This window comes from Rana temporaria, chromosome 5 (assembly GCF_905171775.1).
Source record: "Rana temporaria chromosome 5, aRanTem1.1, whole genome shotgun sequence".
Lineage (NCBI taxonomy): Eukaryota > Metazoa > Chordata > Amphibia > Anura > Ranidae > Rana > Rana temporaria.
Window position 1 is genome coordinate 114,365,300 of NC_053493.1, and position 19,995 is coordinate 114,385,294.

Consider the following 19,995-nt stretch of genomic DNA (forward strand, 5'->3'; position numbering starts at 1 on the left):
CTGTGGAACAGAGAAGTGCAAAAGTCCACGGTCGGCTGACATCACAGAGCCTGTCCAGTCTGGGGAAAGATCGTAATCATATGGTCGGGATATGCCAAGTAGCCTGGGCCGGCACCTTGCTCAGCCTCTCAACGGCCAAGAGCCTGAGCCAGCTGCTCCCACCAACTTTTTGACATCCTTTCCCTATCAGTTTTGGTCCACATTTTGACAGTGGACTGTGGCGAACCTGTGATGGCTCTGTGGGTGGCCGGATGTACATGGACTTGTGTCTGTTACATCAGGCTACCTCTGTCATGTTTAGGTTCACTTCACTTCACTGGGTATATGTGAGGGTTGAAATCAATGTTTAAAGAGGAAGTAAACCCTGATGGGTTTTACCTCCTCTTTGTTACCATGCAAAGGTAAAGCATAATGGGCTACTATGCATCACATAGTAGCCCATTATGTGTCACTTACCTGAAACCGAAGCCTGCAATGTCCCCCACTTCCTCGCTGGCTGGAAGCGTCCATTCTTCACCCCTCTTCCTTTCAGGGTCCTTTCAGGAGTGCGCATGCGCCGAATACATCGGTGCATGTGCAGAAGACTGCATCATCGTGTAGGTTTAGGAGATATTTTCAGCACCCACAGGTAAGCCATATTTTAGGCTTACCTGTAGGTGAAAGTGGTCTGTAAGGGTTTACAACCAATTTAACTGTAGGTATGATGGTAGGTGTTCATGATTCATTTGGTTGCTTTTTTTAGTTTCAAAGTGGTTAAAATTGCTAGACAATAGGCGATTGTTTAGACTACTTTACATGTTTTAGTACATTACTTCAATATATAGTGTAGGTAAAATATTTCATGTAAAACAGATGACAAAATAACATGTTTGGGTCATACCTGCGTAAGTTGTCCGAACCCATCAGGCCAAGAATCTTCCTTATACTCGTCATTAGGATACGTTTTAACTGGACTTCTATCACCGTGTCGGAACACCTAACAAAGAGAAAATGTAATAAAAACGTACTTCATTCAAGGGTTGGTAAAGAAATGTAATGGGAATTCAATAAAGCAGTTAAGCCGGCCAAAAAGATTTGAACCATGTATGGACAGGCTGATTGTATCCAAGTTGATCGATTGATCAACTTTGGTACAACCAGTCTGTCAGATTTTTCATGCGATTATTGCCAGCGGCTAGCAAAAATCACTGCATGTTCTCCCGCCTGGGACGGCTCCCCCTGTTGGGAGAACACAAGTGCTCCACGGGAGTGATTCCCCATAAACACTGGATTGAATCGAGCGATGTTCTTTCCTGCAACCTGTGGATTCCTGCTGCCAGTTTTGTTAGATTTACAGAAATTAATAAACAAATACTTTTCTGGGTAAACCCGGTATAGATCTAAGGTTTTTTTAAAGAGTTATTAAAGGAAAAAAAATGTTTCCTTTAAAATAACAAACATGTTATACTTACCTCCACTGTGCAGTTCGTTTTGCACAGAGTGGCCCCGATCCACGTCTTCTGGGGTCCCTCGGCGGCTGTCTCTGGTCCTCCCCGCAAGTACTGACCACAGTCATGTGAGAGCTTGCATGATGGTGAGTAATTGCGGGTGCACTCCTGTGATACAGCGAGCGGCCATAGCCACTCACTGTATCACTCGGCCCCCGCCCCGCGGCGTGCCGCGTCACTGGATGTGATTGACAGCAGCGCCAGCCAATGGCTGCGCTGCTCTCAATCCATCCGCTCTAGCCAATCAGCGGCAAGGCTGAGCGGCGAAAAGGATCTCGGGATCGCGGGACTTTCGAGGGGTCAGGTAAGTATAACGAGAGCAAAGATTGCATTAAGGTGAAAACATTTTTTACTTTACAACTCCGACACTTGGCACACTTCAGGGGCCGAATCAATTTCAAAACACACTACAATTGCAAGATGCATTATTTTCAATGGCACCTAAAACGCAGTGTGGTTTTGCATTGCTTGATGAGGAGCTTCTAAAGCACATTTGAGGTGCCAATGAAAATAATGACACCTGAATCCGCGTTTTGCGATTGTTGTGAGTTTTGAGATCGCAGGCAGAATCACAGCTATTCTGCCTGAGATCCCAGAATGCCAAGTGTGAATGGAGCCTTATGGACATAAAGCATCAGGTGCTTGACTCCCAGACATAACGGGGGGGGGGGGGGGATTAACAAAGAGTTAAGGCAAATTTAGAACATGAAGCAGATGCCCCCCCCCCCCCCAAAAAAAAGAAAAAAAAAAGTGGCACAAGCACAAAAGGGGAGCATGCAGCTCCAGCTCTTCTTCCAGAGAATGGAATGCTGTAGCTGCGTGCTCCAATCTGTCAAATTTTTTACTTTTTTGATGCGTTTTACTACCACTTTAATACTGCTTTAAATCTCCACTAGGATGTTAGTTTGTTCATTTCAATAGGTTTTCAGTTCTCTTTCCACTAAATCACTTCATCTTATTCTTTAACAGATTTGTGCTACCTATGGAGTTTATAACATATTATAATTTGTATTTGACCAGCTATTGCATTGTTGCATGCATGCCAAACTTAAAACCAAAATGTTATTATATCACAGCTACTAGCCCTTGGATGAGGTGACTGCATTCGTTTTCTTTTTTCCAGGCTTTTTTTTTTTTACCTTAAAATCTATTCTCTCCTATGTTTTTAATGGAATAGATTATGTTGCTTTAAAAAAAAGAATGGACAGCACTTTTTTCACTTCTAACATAAGGTGCTTTAATTTTCTTGCTGATGACTCAATAAATAGCCGGTCAGTGTCAAAACATGATCATTCTGTGTGTGATTTCAGCACTGGTTGGGTTACATCGTTACAAAAATTCCAATAAAAACAGGCTTCTATCTTAAAATTGTATAGGTAGTTTGCAATGATTCCACAAGTGTCTCCGACGTGTTTCGTCCCATTGGACGTCATCTAATCATCAGATGATGTCCAATAGATCAATGTGTCGGGTGACGCTAGTGTATTCATGGCAAACTACCTATATAATTTTAAGATACAAGCTTGTTTTTATTGGAATTTTTGTAAGTGTAAAGCCTCCCCTTTCCTTATTAAACATACCATACAGAGTCGCACTATGTGCGATTGACTTTTATGCACACCACCATAGATTACTGTGATATCTGAAGGGGACCATCGCACAGTCTGTGTCTTGATGCTGGAACCTCTTACTCAATATCATATGGGGCCCATTGTCTAAAGATCGTTCTCCTTATGGCGGATCCCATTTGAGGTATATCCTCATGAATGCCTGTTTGACCCACGTGCTGTACAGTACATGTGTCCACCGTTTCTGGTAAGTGTGCCAACCTTATCACTTGTTGATTGCACCTTTTTTAAGATGGACTGTTTCCTAGTGTTGATTTATGAATTTGAGCAATTTTGAATGCTAATTTTTATATTCACCTATTTAGCACTTTCATTTATTATTGGTTGTTCACTCACCATATATCCACATTTTGAACATTCCAGGTTCAATTCTCTGTAAAATTTTATTTGTTCACAATTGAGCGCCACAATGTTTTACATGTTTTTTGCACTATATGTCTAGTGGAGTGTTGGCAGCCTATCAGTCTCTATGCATAAGTTTTATTTTTTCTATGTTTGGAGAAGAGACTTTCATTTTAGGTTTTTACTCTAATATAGGGAAGAAGTAGGGGGGAATAGGACTCTCTCTAAGCTCAAATCTCTTCCCAAATGTTCCCTGCTAGCAAAACTATCCTTCCCGCAAAAAGCACACTGTTGGCACACATCCTCACCCCTCGAATTTCCCCTCCAAGCGCAAATGCTCTCCTCCTCCAAATCCCCCCTCCCAGCACAAATCCTCTGCTCCCTCAAATGTCCCCTCCTAGCACAAATACCCCCCAGGCATCCCTACTAGCATAAATCCTCCCCCTCCTAGCACAAATACCCATCAATCATCCCTACTAGCACAAATCCGCTCCTCCAAATCCCCCTGTCAAAACATGTTCCCTTTTTGCACAAATCCCCCATCCCAAATCCTGCCTCCTAGCACAGATCCTCCTCCCTCCCATCCCCCCAACACAAATCCCCAAAGTCACCACTCAAATGTCCCCTCCTAGCACAAATGTTATGCCTGTCACCCACCAAATTCCCCCTGCTAGGACAAATCCCCCTCAATCACCTCTTCTAGCACAACCCCCCCAAATCCCCCCTCTTAGCACAAATCCCCCCCCCCCATCCCCACGGCACAAATCCCCCCTCACAGCACAAATCCTCTTTCTCCCCATCCCCACAAATCCTTCCTCCTGGCACAAATTCTCTTCCCCCCAAATCCCACAGCACAAATCCCCCCTCCTAGCACAAATCCTCTTCCTCCCCATCCCCACAGCACGAATCCCTCTATTGGCACAAATCTTCATCCTCCCAGCACAAATCCCTCTTCCTGGCACTGTAAAGTCCAGATTTTGCAGTCCCAAGAGAGATACAGTGAGAGGAGTTGGGGAGAGAGAGAGAGAGAGAGAGCACATCCCGCTCTCTCCTCCTCTCCGTATTTGGCATATATCATACAACACTAAGCTGACAGAAGTAGTGTTGCCGCTGTCACTACTCCTGTCAGCTTATAGTCGCAGAAACTCTCCTGGCAGAATCCCCTTCACCTCCCATGCTACAGACTCCCAGAGAAGCCATCCCTCCTGCCCCCCTTTGTACCGGCCCTGCCTCACATCCAATGCAGAACTATGGACCCTTAATTGTTCTTGATGATATCAGGACCCAAGAGTATGGGGAAGAATATCCTGCAGAGACTGTTCTAGCAGTGCAGAGGATTGGGTAAGAACACATCCATGCACCCTAGACCCATACAGTTATCCCTTGTAGAGTTTGAACTTTAAACTTTCATGCTCCTGCAATAAACAAGGGGCACAGTGCATTTTGCCAAAGCTGTCCACCCATCTGCCGTTTACAAGACAGGATGAGCTAGCTTGTAGGCAGTCGGTGTCTGACGGGGCATCCATACCAGTACAGACAGCAAAAATGGGGCCGTGTCTATGTGCTTAATGAAATACTTATTAATGTCAAGGGATGGTGCATGTGTGTGTGCGTGTGTGTGTGGGGGGGGGGGGGGTAAAACTACTGTCTTGCTTAGGGGCCCTTTTCTCTCCTAATCCTTCTCTCTACTATAAGGCCACAGTTTGGAAAGTTTCTGTAATTTGTACTTCCTCTGAACTGTACTGTTCTCAAAAAGTCCTACAGATGACCTATAGGTCGCAGACAAATTTTCAGTCTAGTGTTGCCGGCTGTCATGCCTCAATTCCTGGAAGTGTTGCTAAAAATGAATCTTTGGGGAACTTGACAATAGCAACTTCCGGAGCACAATGAAAGCTTTAAGGAAACCTGTCAAGTGTGAAAAATGGAGGCTGACAATGCTAAGCTCTTTAAAAACAAGAAGTTTAATTGTTGTTGCGTGTACACTGACCCCCCTGGGTTGACAATGAACAAGGCAGACCAAAAAAGTCAAAGTTCATGTAGCGGGATATCACCATCCGGTGCTTCTCCGGGCTCTCCCGTGCCATCGGGGGCCCGGAGAAAGAATCGTCCGGCGCTGGCAGGAAGTATAGAGATGACTGGTGACCAGATGGTCACCAGTCATCTCTATGACCGTCGGAGGACCCGGGCGCAATGTGATGACGTCACGCCCGGGTCCCGTAAGTAAACAAAGCCACATTATTCATGAGATCAGTGAATTTTTTTCACCGATCTCATGGTTTCCAGCCTGGAGGAGAGATGTGGGGTCTTATTGACCCCGCATCTCTCCATAAAGAGGACCTGTCACACACATTCCTATTACAAGGAATGTTTACATTTCTTGTAATAGGAATAAAAGTAATACAAAAATAAAAAATAAATAAAAAAAGTGTAAAAAAATAAATAAATATGTAAAATAAATAAATAATAAAAAAAAATTAAAACGCCCCTGTCCCCGGTAGCTCGCGCGCAGAAGCGAACGCACACGCAAGTCCCGCTGACATATGTAAACGCCGTTTAAACCACATATGTGAGGTATCGCCGCGTGCGTTAGAGTGCCAGCAACAATTCTAGCACTAGATCTCCTCTGTAAATCTAAACTGGTAACCAGTAAAAAATTTCAAAGCGTTGCCTATGGAGATTTTTAAGTACCGAAGTTTGGCGCCATTCCATGAGTGTGCGCAATTTTAAAGCGTGACATGTTAGGTATCTATTTACTCGGTGTAACCTAATCTTTCATATTTTACAAAAAAATTGGGCTACCTTTACTGTTTTGTTATTTTTTTAATTCATGAAACAATTTTTTTCCCCAAAAAAGGCGTTTGAAAAATAATTGCGCAAATACCGTACAAGATAAAACGTTGAAATGACCGTCGTTTTATTCCCTAGGGTGTCTGCTAAAAAACATATATAATGTTTGGGGGTACTGCGTAATTTTCTAGCAAAAAAACTATGATTTGTACATGTAGGAGAGAAGTGCCAGAATAGGCCTGGTATGGAGGTGTGTATAACGGCCCTGTATGGAAGCGGTTAAACACTTCATTGTCAGGAATCTGAAATACAAGTGGAGAATGAACTGTGCATAAATGAGTATATGTAGTGCAGAAATATTATTTTATTTATACAACTTGTATAGCGCAATAATAAAATGCCGTATTATGTAATTTGTCATGGTGCAATAACATGTGGTAATGAATAAAAGCCAGAATCAAATACAGATGGGGCTTTCCTTTTAAACTGTCTATAATGCACAATGGCACTATGTATACTGTATATAATGTAATAGAAGGAAAGGATCTGCTGATCAAACTAGGCTTATTGGACCAGGAACGCCAGCAGCGTTTTCTTGCGACCCCAAGACCTTCTCCCATCTGGTCAAATCCATGACCAAGCTGCCTAGGCTGTTTTGACTGTTCGGGGTTTTTCAAGATTTTCTGGTTTTTCAACTTTCTCAGGTTTTTCAAGTTTTTTTGAATTTTTAGAATTTTCCAAATTTTTCGGGCTCGCATCACTAAACTATGCTTGCAGGACAATCCCCCCCCCCTCCTCTCTGTTTCTTGTTTTTCCTATCTCATTCTTCCTTTTAGGTATATCTACACTTTAGGCGGTTCAGCCTGAAGGACTTCTCTTGGAGATCTACCCCTGTTGACCGGAACCATTGAAACTGGAGACAAGAGGACTGTCCAGAGATGTATGGATAAATTCTGCACCTTGGCTCGGGAATCCCCCGTTATGCTATCAGCTCAATCTGGACTAGTGTTGATCGGAATACGCCATATTCGATTTCGCGATATATCACAAATATATAGATGAATATTCGTGAAATATTCGCTAAAATCGAATATTCGTGATATTTTATCAAAAAACGTTTTTTGCAAAATTTCGCTAATGCGAATGCGAAATTGATTGCGAAATTCTGAAACATTCAATTTCACCTGCCCTTTGGAAAAAGTGTGGTTTTACGTAATGGACCCTGCAACTAACAACAAGGTATTAATAAAATAAATACATTATTATATAGATTTGAGGGTTTACTTTGACCAATTTGTATATTGATTAGTTTAATAAATATTGAATAACCATAGATTTGGAAAATACAGATCTCTCCTCTAGACTGACCTGTATTGAGTTAGGTAAAGATCAACCGCACACTGGGGCCCCTGATTCTGTTGAGTTTAAAAAAAGCCAAGTAAACCGTTTACGTTGACATCTCTTAAATGTCTTTATGTTAAACAGTTATTATTCTCATTAAAGAGGTGAAATGCAAATGATGACATGGGACAAAAGATGGAAAATTCTTTAAAGATGTGATACACTGGAAAAACGCACAGAAACACTCCACTCTCTCTAGCCACCTTGTGAATCTGCACTGAAATACTGCTGGGAGTGATCTTATATACTGGTAGTGCAGGCAGGTTCCTATTGGTTGCTATGGATGTTGCTAACCTCTGACAACTGTGGTAGGAGAACTCTGATTGGCTCTGATGCAAAAGAAGGGCGGAGAAAGTACTCGCGAATAATCGTAATACGAATATTCGCGATAGCGAATATTCGTCAACAAAAAAAAAGGATCGCCTCAGCTTAGCTACTCGGCCCAGGGTCTCTAATCATACCAGCAATGCTTTTAGAAGTCGATGGAGATCACTAGGATGTGATCTGTTTTAAAAATAAATTTGAAAAAATGCGAATATTCGTAATAGCGAATTTTGGCCGCGATATTCGAGTTATTCGCGAATAATCGAATATGCAATATTCGTAACGAATATTCGCAATACAAATATTCGTGAGCAACACTAATCTGGACTTCCTCATGGGTTACTCTATATTGCAGGTTTGCACTGTGTGGGGGCCCCTCACCCTTATCCCCCTGCAATCCCTCCCTCACTAGTATACCTATTATTCTCAGATTTGGTGCTCCCCATACTGTGTCTGGTCTCCCGTGTAACTCCTCCTTAATAATACCAACAACAAACTCTCCCCCCCCCCCCCCCAATTCCTTCCCCAGTGCCATTTATGTTGCTCATTGCCCCCTGGGCTATGGGCACGGTTTGTTTTATCCTTCCTGCTATGTCTTCATCGGAACTCTCCTTAAGAAATATTTTTTTTGTTCCATGTCTATATATTGAGATAAAAGTTATGTTTATATGATATGTTTGCACATGCACTTACTTATTTTTGCCAGACTAGTTTTCACATTCGAAACGCATGGCTCGTCCGCCGTTGCTGGATTGTCCCCCATTCCGCCTGTGTGGTCTGCGGGCTGGCCTAATTTCTGGGCTTGCCCGTTGGCCCTGCTGGTGGAAATTGGACTTGTTTGTCCACTTTCATATTTGATTGAACCAAGGGACCCCCTGTCCCTTGGCCCCCTTTTCTGGCACTTTTTTAGCTGTCAGCTTCATTGCCCTTATGGCACTTCATTATAAACCACTTTTTTTTTTCTCTCAGTGCAATGTCTCTCCTATTTGGTAACAAACTGCATACAATGGGCCAGATTCACACCCAGCGGGCGCAACGTAACTTTTCCGATTTAAGTTACACCACTGCAAATTGCCCAAGTTAGTGCCCGATCCACAAAGCACTTACCTGGAAATTTGCGGCGGTGTATCCTAAATCAGTCCGGCGCAAGGCGGGCCAATTCAAATGGGGCGAGTCCCATTTAAATTAGGCGCGCTCCCGCGCCGGACGTAACCCTTTACGGCAGATACGCCGTCGTAACCCTTTTGTGAATCTGGCCCAATGTTTTTATCTTCTGTGTACTTCCCTCTCGCCAAAACTTTTTTGGGTAACCTATTATCTGTTGTTTTGATAATTTTTTGTGTATATCCTGTATTGTATTCAAATTCTCTTTCCCCAGGTCCTTTGCTGATCTCTCCTTACTCACGCAGTGCCCTCCCCTGGGACTTAAAAAAAATTCACATAACGTTCAAGGTTTTAATTCTCCTAATAAGCGCAAAAAAGCCTTTAGACATTACAAAAGATTGGGCGCAGACATCATTTTAATGCAGGAAACCCATTTCGCAGCGGCTAATCACCCCCAATACTTTGACAAAACTTTCACATTTTCTAATAAATCACGCGGTGTAGCAATTTTCATAAGAAATACCGTGATCTTTGAACTACAGTCTGTCTTTAAAGATGTTGAGAGTAGATTTATTATTTTAAAGGGCAGTATTAACCGACACAAAATAATTATCGCTTCAATATACGCCCCTAATGAAGCTCAAACTTCTTTCTTTACAAATTTTTTTGACACTCTTGAGCTATATGAATCCCCGCATATGATTATAGGGGGTGACTTCAACCTAGCCGCCCACAACACACTAGACAGGAACAGAACATCCCCCTCTTCTAAAGCCTTCACCAAAACTATTAACCGCATTCTGAATAAATCCCAGTTGATTGACACCTGGAGAGCTCATAATGTTGGAATTAGGGCCTACACACACTATTCTTTTCCTCACGACTGCTTCGCCAGGCTAGACTATGTCTTCTGCACTCCCATACTTTTGGCTGAATCTTCTAAAGCAACAATTCACCCTTGCCCTTGGTCTGACCACAATATTGCAGCTTTTGAGACCTCCCACATTGGGCTTGCCCCAACCACGTTTAAATGGCGCCTTAAAGACTCTCTTCTCTCTGATCCCTCTACCTACCAACAAATTAGATCCCACATTGAAAACTATTTTCAAGAGAATATTCCTGGCGAGGTGCTCCCCTCGTCCATTTGGGCCGCTCATAAAGCAGTCCTGAGAGGACACATCAGTAATATAGCTGCAGCTAAACACAAAGCCAAACTCACGGACATAAAGGGCCAGATCCACAAAGAACCCGCGTAACCTAAAAATTCCCATTTAAGTTACACTGCCTTAAAATTTCTACCTAAGTGCCCGATCCACAAAGCACTTACCTAGAAATTTTCGGCTGTGTAACTTAAATTCCGCCGGCGCAAGGCGTTCCTCTTCAAATGGGGGCGATTCCCATTTAAATTAGGCGCGCTCCCGCACCGGCCGTACTGCGCATGCTCGTGACGTCATTTTCCCGACGTGCATAGCGCGAAATTACGTTACGCTGAGCTTTGTGGATCGCGACGGGTCAATAAAGTTGCGTCGGGAAAAAAAAAAGATACGGCGAAAAAAAAAAAATTTAAAACAAAAAAAAAAACGCATGGCTGGACAGAAGGGTCTGCTTTTACAAGGTGTAAACAGTTTACACTTTGTAAAAGCAGCCCTAATTTTACGATTGCAAACTAAAACTTACGGAGAAAAAACGAAGCTGAAAAGCTTTGTGGATCTCCGTAAGTGCTAATTTGCACACCCGAGGCGGCATTTCAACGCGAAATGCCCCCAGCGGCGGATGCGGTACTGCATCCTTAAGATCCGGCAGTGTAAGTCCCTTACACATGTCAGATCTTCTGTCTATCTCTTGGAAACTGATTCTGTGGATCAGTTCCAAAGATAGAAACAGGGATACGACGGCGTATCAGTAGATACGCCGGCGTATCCCTTTTGAGGATCTGGCCCATAGTGTCTTACCAGAGAACTAAATGACTTGTATAATAAAATAAATTATTCCCCCTCTCAGGCACTGACTGACCTTATTCATTCAAAACGCCAAGCCCTTAACACCCTGCTTTCTGAGGACACGGAAAAATCACTTAGATTCTCCAAGGCCAAATTTTTGCTTCAAGGCAATTCTGCCTCTGCAATGTTCGCCCGTAAGTTAAATCATGATACCAAACCCCCCCCCATGTTTACAAATGAAGAGACCCAAGAGGTGATTTAGTTACTCACCCACAAGATGTTCTCCAAATCTTCACCTCCTTCTATAAGAACCTCCTCTCCGGCCCCCAAACTCACTCTAAACCCTCCTCTTTAGACTGGCTGAACTCTCTACATCTCCCTAAACTAGACGATGCTCAGGTCTCCTCATTAAACGAACACTGTTCTGAGGCCGAGATCGCAGATATCATCAAATCTATTAAATCATCAACAGCCCCCGGCCCAGATGGCTTTTCAGCCGTATACTACAAAAAATATGCTCCTTTACTTGTGCCTAGTCTTACTAAACTATTCAATTATGTCCTCCAGGGAGGGTACTTTCCAGAGGACATGTTACTGGCGAATCTATCCCTGATACCCAAACCCCAAAAAGACCATTCTCTTCCTCAGAACTTCCGCCCAATTTCCGTTCTTAATAATGATCTTAAACTATTTGGCATACTACTTGCTAACAGACTATCCTCGGTAATTACCTCCCTTATTCATGTAGACCAAACAGGCTTTATCCCAGGTAGACAAATTGTTGATAATATCAGATTAGTTACCAATATAGTACAAGACGCTAATTTACATTCCCACCCCGTATGCTTACTTAGTCTTGATATCCACAAGGCGTTCGATAGTGTTAACTGGTCGTACCTTAACCACCTTCTCCCTAAGTTTGGGATCTCAGAAAGATTTATTCATGGCTTTAATGCCCTTTATCACCTACCTAAGACCAGAATCAAGATTCCTGGCAGTAATTCTGACTTCTTCCCCCTTAGCAGAGGCACTAGACAGGGCTGCCCTCTTTCTCCCCTCCTTTTTGCCTTAGCCATAGAGCCACTTGCTCACGTCATTAGACAAAATCCTAACATACATGGTTATCACAAGGACTCACATCAATTTAAACTCAGTTTGTATGCTGACGATGCCCTTATATTTTTAACAGATCCCCACACTTCTATCCCTAATCTCCTGTCTGAACTCCACAAATTCCATAAACTTTCTGGCCTATCCATCAGTACCAACAAATGTTCCATTCTCCCCATCAACTGCCCTCCGAATCTAATTTCCTTGATGAAACAGAACTTCAACTTTATATGGTCCCCCACGTCTTTTAAATATCTCGGCGTTCATATCACAGCTTCGCACAATCTACTTTACAAATCCAATTACCTTCCCTTATTCTCTCAGATCAGTGCTTTAATTAAGGAATGGTCCTCCTATCATATTTCTTATTTAGGTAGGATCTGCGCTTTCAAGATGACCATTCTCCCCAAGCTACTGTACTTTTTCAGGGCTCTACCAATTAATGTCCCCAAAACCCGCTTAGAAGCCCTGCAAAGAGAAATTAACAGATTTATATGGAATGACAAAAAACCCATAGGTAGTTACTCTCTTATGCATAGATCTCAAATCAAAGGTGGTCTCGGCCTACCAAACCTATGGTATTATTTTCTGGCTGCTAAACTTGTACAATTGGCACAATGGTTCTCGTCGGACGCTGATATCCCATGGCTCCGTTTAGAATCTATTTCAATACAGCCACTAAATCTCAAAGGTATTCTGTGGTCTAACGTTATAACATACTATATTCTCTCTAAGAAAAACACAATAGTTGCTCAGATGCTGCAAATTTGGAAAAGGGTCAGGGATAAACATACCCTCTCTTCCCCTACCCCTCCCCTTGCTTCATACCTTGGTGACCCCAGATTTTTATCTGCCTTCCCTGACAGGACCCCATTTAATAATTGGATTGTCAAGGACCTCACCACACTTAAATCATTCACCTCTAACTTGACATTTCTCCCTTTTTCTTCCCTGCAGGCCAAACATGGTCTTTCCCTCTCTGATCTCCCTCAATACTCACAAATTCGAGACTTTTTTGCAACATACTTCTCCACACATATCTCCCCTCCTAGCACCTTATTTGAACACGTTTGCCTTTCTTGCCCTAGAGACAAAGGTTTAATATCTGTTTTTTACAACTATCTAAACTCCCTATTTCAGCCAGAGAAAACTGGTCCAATGGTACGCTGGGAACTTGAACTTAATTGCTCCTTCCCGGCAGATCAGTGGTTGGATATGATTGAAAATCTTAGAATGAGTAATCGTGCTGCTGCCTTTAGGGAGACCCCTCTAAAATTTTTCACCAGGTGGGATATGACCCCTGCTAAAATCCACTCCTTCTACCCTAATGCCTCCCCGAACTGCTTCAGAGGTTGCCCAGAGGTGGGTAATTATTTCCACATCTTTTGGGACTGTAAATTATTGGAACCCATATGGCTAGCAGTAGTAAATAGACTCGAGATCACCATCAAGAAAAAAATCTCCCTTACCCCTCATATATGTTTATTATATGGCACGGTCCCAGATGTCCCCCCCCCCCCCCCCCCCATGTAACAGATTGATTCACTCTCTCATCAGCGCTGTTCAATGGATGATTGCTTGTAACTGGAAATCACAAAACCTTCCTTGGCCCCAGGTTGCTTCTAGAATGGAATCCATCAGACTTTCAGAAAGAATCCACCACACTTTATACGATAGCATGCATATTTTCTCTAATAAATGGCTCTACTGGTCTATGCCTCCCTAATAATTTTCCCAATCCCCTACCCTTCTACAACAATTTAGCACTTGGTCTATCTGCCTTCTCCCTCTTATCCGGTTGATTCTGAGCGCAATATCCTAGTATAATTTGTTTATAGCCTATGTCTTTTATATGTATGTACACATGTAATTGCCCTCTCTCCTTGTATGCCCCTTATACCATTACCCCCCTATCATTGATTCCCCTACTTTATAGTCCATGTTCTTTTCCCCTAACCCAATGCACTGTATTGTACTGTTTTATTACCTGTCTTCCAAATAAAACTTTTTTGAAAACCAAAAAATAAATAAAAGCCTTGTGACAAGGGACCTTTTGAAATTTGGTGGTTGCCCTGATTGAAAGTTATTCAGTTTGTGTAGCTGTGCCCAAACCTTCCTCTCTGCCACATGGGAAAGCAGTACTGCACTGCCACAATTGAGTCAAATATGTCATACCAAAAGTAAAAGAATAATATTGGTAAAGCACAACAATCATGTGTATGCTGGGGGGATGCTTGGAGTAATGTTACTTTGGATTCATGTCCATGTCTCCCCAAGACACACGGACTCTGGGACTCTAAGCCTGGGGTCCCTGTTAGGGCCTAGCTGCCCATTATCAACAAGGACGGCTCCACACAATCAGACTCATACCAGATCTTAATTTGGAGGAATTTGGAAGGAGGTGGCGAGAGATGTGGATACAGCACAGGGGACCAGTGTCAGAGCAGGTCCTGCTGGGATGGTATGATTCTAATAGGAACTCTGGAAGCGCTAGCCACTGAGCAGAGACACCAGAGAAAATTCTACCCTCCATCCAGGAAAGGTACTGGTCGCAGTACAAAGTGTGAATGCTGTTTTTGGGCAAACAACTGCACAAGGAATGGAAAAGCTGAGTTAAGCAGGCTGGTCCAGGCAGAGATGCAGTTAAGTGAGAGCTACAGAGCTGGTATGTAGCCATAGTGTGCCCGTGGACAGCGGATGACAGCCCAACAGAAGGCTTTAAATACGGCGGCCTGGGACTGTTATTAGAGAGGCTGTACGAGGACCATAACTTTGGGAGCGATTTGGAGTGGCATTTGGAGGAATGCCAGTGGGGGTTATTTACGAAAGTAAAATCTACTTTGCACTACAAGTGCACTGAAAGTGCACTTGGAAGTGCGGTCACTGTAGATCTGGCCGGCGCTAGCGCAAGGCAACAAAAGCTCACTTGCCTTACGGCGCCAGCGCCGCCAGGGGATCAGGGCGAAAAACTGCAGGGCCGATCCGAGATGGCTGCGCAGGGTGCAGTTCACCCAGGCGCCACAGGGGTGGAGGCGCTCAAGCGTCAGAGTGCTCACTGCTCCCCTCCCTCCTCCTCCTCTCCTTGTCAGTGTCTCTCTGGGCACCGCTGGTCATCGCAGCCGCTCTCTCCGCCAGTCATTGTCCGTGTCACTGTGTCACGATCTTCTTCTCCACCCGGGCGACGCGACTCCACACTGTCCTCTCCTCTCCAGCTGCCGCCTGGGTGGGGTTTGTCTGTACTGTACTAATGGAGGGCGAGGGGGGAGGGTCTGTACTTCTGGAGGGGATGTCTGAACTAATGAAGGGAGTCTGTACTAATGAAGGGGGGGGAGTCTGTACTAATGGAGGGGGGGAAGAGAGTCTGTACTAATGGAGGGGGGGAGAGTCTGTACTAATGGAGGGGAGGGGAGTCTGTACTAATGGAGGGGAGGAGAGTCTGTACTAATGGAGGGGAGGAGAGTCTGTACTAATGGAGGGGGTAGAGTCTGTACTAATGGGGGGGAGAGAGTCTGTACCAAATGGGGGGGGGGTCTGTACTAATGGGGGGATCAGAGTCTGTACCAATGGGGGGGAAGAGTCTGTACTAATGGGGGGGAGAGTCTGTACTAATGGGGGGGGGGAGTCTGTACTAATGGATGGGGGGGAGTCTGTACTAATGGATGGGGGGGGAGTCTGTAATAATGGATAGGGGGGGAGTCTGTACTAATGGAGGGGGGAGGTTTGTCCTGACCACACAGTGCTCACCACACAGGCCGGACACATGCCCGCAGAGCCGCCGCCGCGACTTACAAGGGTTCAGAAACAGGTAAGGGGGACCTGTTTTAACGTTTCCTGTTTAAAAAAAAACACCAAATCCCTGCAATAATATATTAAGCAGCCTGTATAATGTATTATTGCTGGGATTTGTAATACTCTGTAACTGCTGGTATTCTGCATTGCGTTTTATATAATATATTATTGCTGTGATTTGTAGTCCTCTGTAACTGCTGGTATCAGGAAATACCAGCTAACAGCTCTAAAATTCTGGCTGAAGAGTCAGAAGTGTGGCAGAGTAACAGTGTTCTTTGCCCATCTTCGCCCTGTTTCTGCACGGGACGATCTTGGATGGAGAGAAATGCATCTGTCCAGCAGCCAGTTGAGGGTACAGGAGATGTAGCAGTCAGCTCCTCTGTCCAGCCACAGATCACAGAAAGCATGGATGTAATTGACTTTTTATTGAAGGATGTAACATTTACAGAACTTTCAACGGAAGTGATGACAACAGGGTTGAACTCTGCTAGCCTCTACCCAGCACTGGTAACATCTTCTGGGTTTCAGGGACAGGTGATGGTGAACCTCTATCCCCAGACACCAGTTCCACAGACTGGGGATTTAATAGACTTTTCTGCTGAAGAGAAACAACCAGGGGAGCCTACAGCAGAAGAGGACGCATCCAGGCAGAGCGCTGCCGACCTCTGCCTGCAAAAGTTGGTGATCCTGGAGGATGTGTGCAAGGCCACTGACTTTTCAGTTTACTTATCAATGGAACAGCTGGCATCAGGGTCGAACATTACTGAGCTCTGCCCGGCACCAACAGCAGCTTCAGCTATCCTGAGAGAAGAGGCAGCCGGCCTTTCTCCCACAACACTGAAAGGGACATGGGATTTCCTGCCGGCAACATCTGTGGAGTTACAAGAAACTTCTCCAGCCAAAATGCTGACAACCGGACAGAGGGTCCAAGACCTCTGCCCCACACCTGCGGCAGTTTTGGAGGCCCAGGGTGAGAAGGTGGTGGTCACTCTCTCCAACAGTCAGCCAGAGTGGAGGAAACTGTCTTCCCTCCCCAACAGTTAGCCGGGGTGGATGATGTGAGGTCCCCAGCTGGAACGCTAACAGGGCAGAACACTACTGGCCTCTTCACACAACAATAAACTCCACAGGAGCTCCAGATAAAGAATGCAATAGGCACCTCACAACTGCAGCTTGAGCGGGTGTCGTAAATGGCCCTGCGGCCTCCACTGACAGCAACCCAGCAGAAGAGCTGGCAGCAGAGCAGAGTGCTACTGACCTCTGCCCTCAACTAACAAAAGATCAATTTCCTGTGAAAGTGGATGGGACTTCGGTCTCCACTGACACAAACCCAGGAAAACGTCTGGCATTGAGACAGTAGGATATCAGCTGTGCTCTGCAAGCACTGAGGGATTTTCATCTAGCAAAAGTGGATGAGACTACAGTCTACACCTGTATACCCCAGGGATGCTGGGCTGCACACAAATAATTTTTTTGCGGTAATGCAATAGATGATTTGCCCCTTCCTGTCTTGTTTTTGTGGTTCTAGTTTGGATTCCCCTTTCCATGGAAGTCCACATCTGCCTAGCATTTGAAATTGTCACACAGTCCACTTTAACAGTGGAGGACCTCTGAACACTGGAAATGATCGTTTTGTACTGTAAAACTTTTAAATACTGAGGCTGGTTGCCTAAAAAGAAATATGAGTTTCTTTGGAGCGACAGTGTCACATCGTGAGCTGGTATCGCATTGATGGGGAAAGCATAAATGCAGTCTGAGGCCTCGTACACACAACCGTTTTCCTCGACAGAATCCATCAAGAAACTTGGTGGCAGAGCTTTTTTGCCGAGGAAAACGGTCGTGTGTATGCTTTTCATAGAGAAAACTCGACGAAGAGGGGACGAGAGGAACTTGACGAGGAAAAAAGAAAACAAGTTCTCTTTTTCCTCGATGGGAGTTTCAATTTCCTCGTCGTGTTCCTCGTCGGGCTGGTTTTCGACGAGAAACACGTTCGTGTGTATGCTAAGAAACCCACGCATGCTCAGAATAAAGTATGAGACGGGAGCGCACCTTCGGTAAAAGTAGCATTTGTAATCGAGATAGCACATTTGTCACGCTGTAACAGTCTGAAAAGTGCAAATCGTCTCTTACCAAACTTTTACTTAAAAAGAAGGGGAAGCAACTGCGCTAAGTGAAAAAATGTGGATTGATAAGCAGCAATTAGTATGTCAAACAAACACAAAAAATAAATAGAAAAGAAGGTAACTGCGCTAAACCAGAAATGTACACATAAATGTACAGATCATGTGAAACCTGTGAAAAATACAATGGACATGTGCCCAAATGTATATCAAAAATAAAAACTAAATTACAGTGACCTATAATTGAAATTTAGGTGACTAAATACTAGATGATTGAGCTCCAGGGCCCTGGAAGCCCAAAAAGAGTGAATAGAAAAATTTTGGCATATAAAAATTATCATATAAAAATAAATTATATCACGATTTTCCGGCTTCCACCAGAAATAACAATAAATGATTATTACACTATAAACGGAAACTGTGACATAAATAGTTCATGTTCTCAGTAATCCAAAGGAAAAAAGGAAGTCCATAGTGTGACAGTTGGGAACACCCGTGCACTTTATAACCATGCGAATATCCGTGGACTAAATTATCCAAAAGTGAATCCGCCACCAGTGATCGCAAGCCGCTTACCAGATTTTAAGGTCCCTACGGACCAAGCCCAGCGTATAACTCCTCAGTAAACGGTGTTGGTATCCGGATATAAGCAGACTCCACAATGGTATTCACATAAACCAGATAAAGAAAAGAGGAAATGCTTCCATAGCAAAAAACCAAAATGTGACTTTATTCAAACAAATATAGCAAGTATTACACTCACATTTCAGAAGATTCAATAAAACATTTCTGCCATGCAGCTCCGGCCGGACGCTTGCAGGCAACAGGACTGCTCATGGAGAGTAGACGGTTGAGAGGGGATGACACAGGAGTGCCGCTCGCTCCGCCCGACGCGTTTCGTGAAAGAATCACTTCTAATGAGATTAGCAAAAGCAGCCCCAAGGGTTGTGCCAGTGGAATCGAACTTCCCCTGCCATTGTATGTGTTGTACGTCACCGCGTTTTGAGAACGAGATTTGGTCTTGACCATGTGTACGCAAAACAAGCTTGTCAAGTTTCTCGACAAGCCTAACAAGGAACTCGTTGAGGAAAACGATGTGTCTTTTCCAACGAGTTCCTCGGTCATGTGTACGAGGCCTCACAGGTCTTTTCTAGCTAACAGGAAATGGATAACTGCTCTAGGAGAACAGAACATTCCACGAGTCTCTACATAAACTAAAAATCATCCAGCTCTGCCTTGTTAGGACTTTGTAAAACTATCCCAGCCATTACTGCTCACCCACACCCACCTAGGAGTGAGCTATCAAACCCCTACACATGTGTAGTCCACTATCTCCTCCATCACAGTATCACTGAACTCAGAGCTACTGCAACAGGGGAGAAAGAATACATGCAAAAGGGTTTGAATTACCTGCTAGTGTCTTAGCAACATCCTAGCAACAAGGCATGATAGAATGATGCCATATCTGGGAGTTTTTTGTCCACGCTTTCGGGAAGTACTATAACAGCCTACACATATATCAAGGGCATTATTTTACTTTGATCAATGCTGCTCAGTTAGTTTGTTTTTGTCAACAGGCAACCCTTACCTGTATAGGCAGTTTTTTTTGGTAAAGGTGAACTTAAATTGGTTGTAAAGGCAGAATATTTTTATCTTCATGCATTCTATGCATGAAGATAAAAACCCTTCTGTGTGCAGCAGCCCCCCTAATACTTACCTGAGCCCCCTCTCGAACCAGTGATGTCCATGAGTGCCTCGGCTGTCCGGGACTCTCCCTCCTGATTGGCGGAGACACAGCAGCCGGGTCATTGGCTCCTGCCAATCAAAGTCAGTTAGCCAATGAAGAGAGAGGGGGGGGGGCTGAACCGGGACCAAGTTGATTGCTGTGGGGGCACTCAAAAGAAGGGAGGGGCCAGTAGCGCTGAAGAGTGACCTGAGAAGAGGAGAATTGGGGCTGCTCTGT

General features: G+C 44.2%; 1 protein-coding gene across 2 annotated transcripts in view; it reads right to left on the minus strand.

Moving 5' to 3' along the window:
• The window catches only part of LOC120940274 (prostatic acid phosphatase-like), a 72,703-nt gene that overhangs the window by 43,959 nt on the left and 8,749 nt on the right, over positions 1-19,995 (minus strand). For both annotated transcript variants that reach the window (XM_040353034.1, XM_040353035.1), the window contains exon 2: positions 881-976. In XM_040353034.1, coding sequence (XP_040208968.1) covers positions 881-976 — 96 coding nt within the window. The remainder of the gene's footprint in view (positions 1-880; positions 977-19,995) is intronic.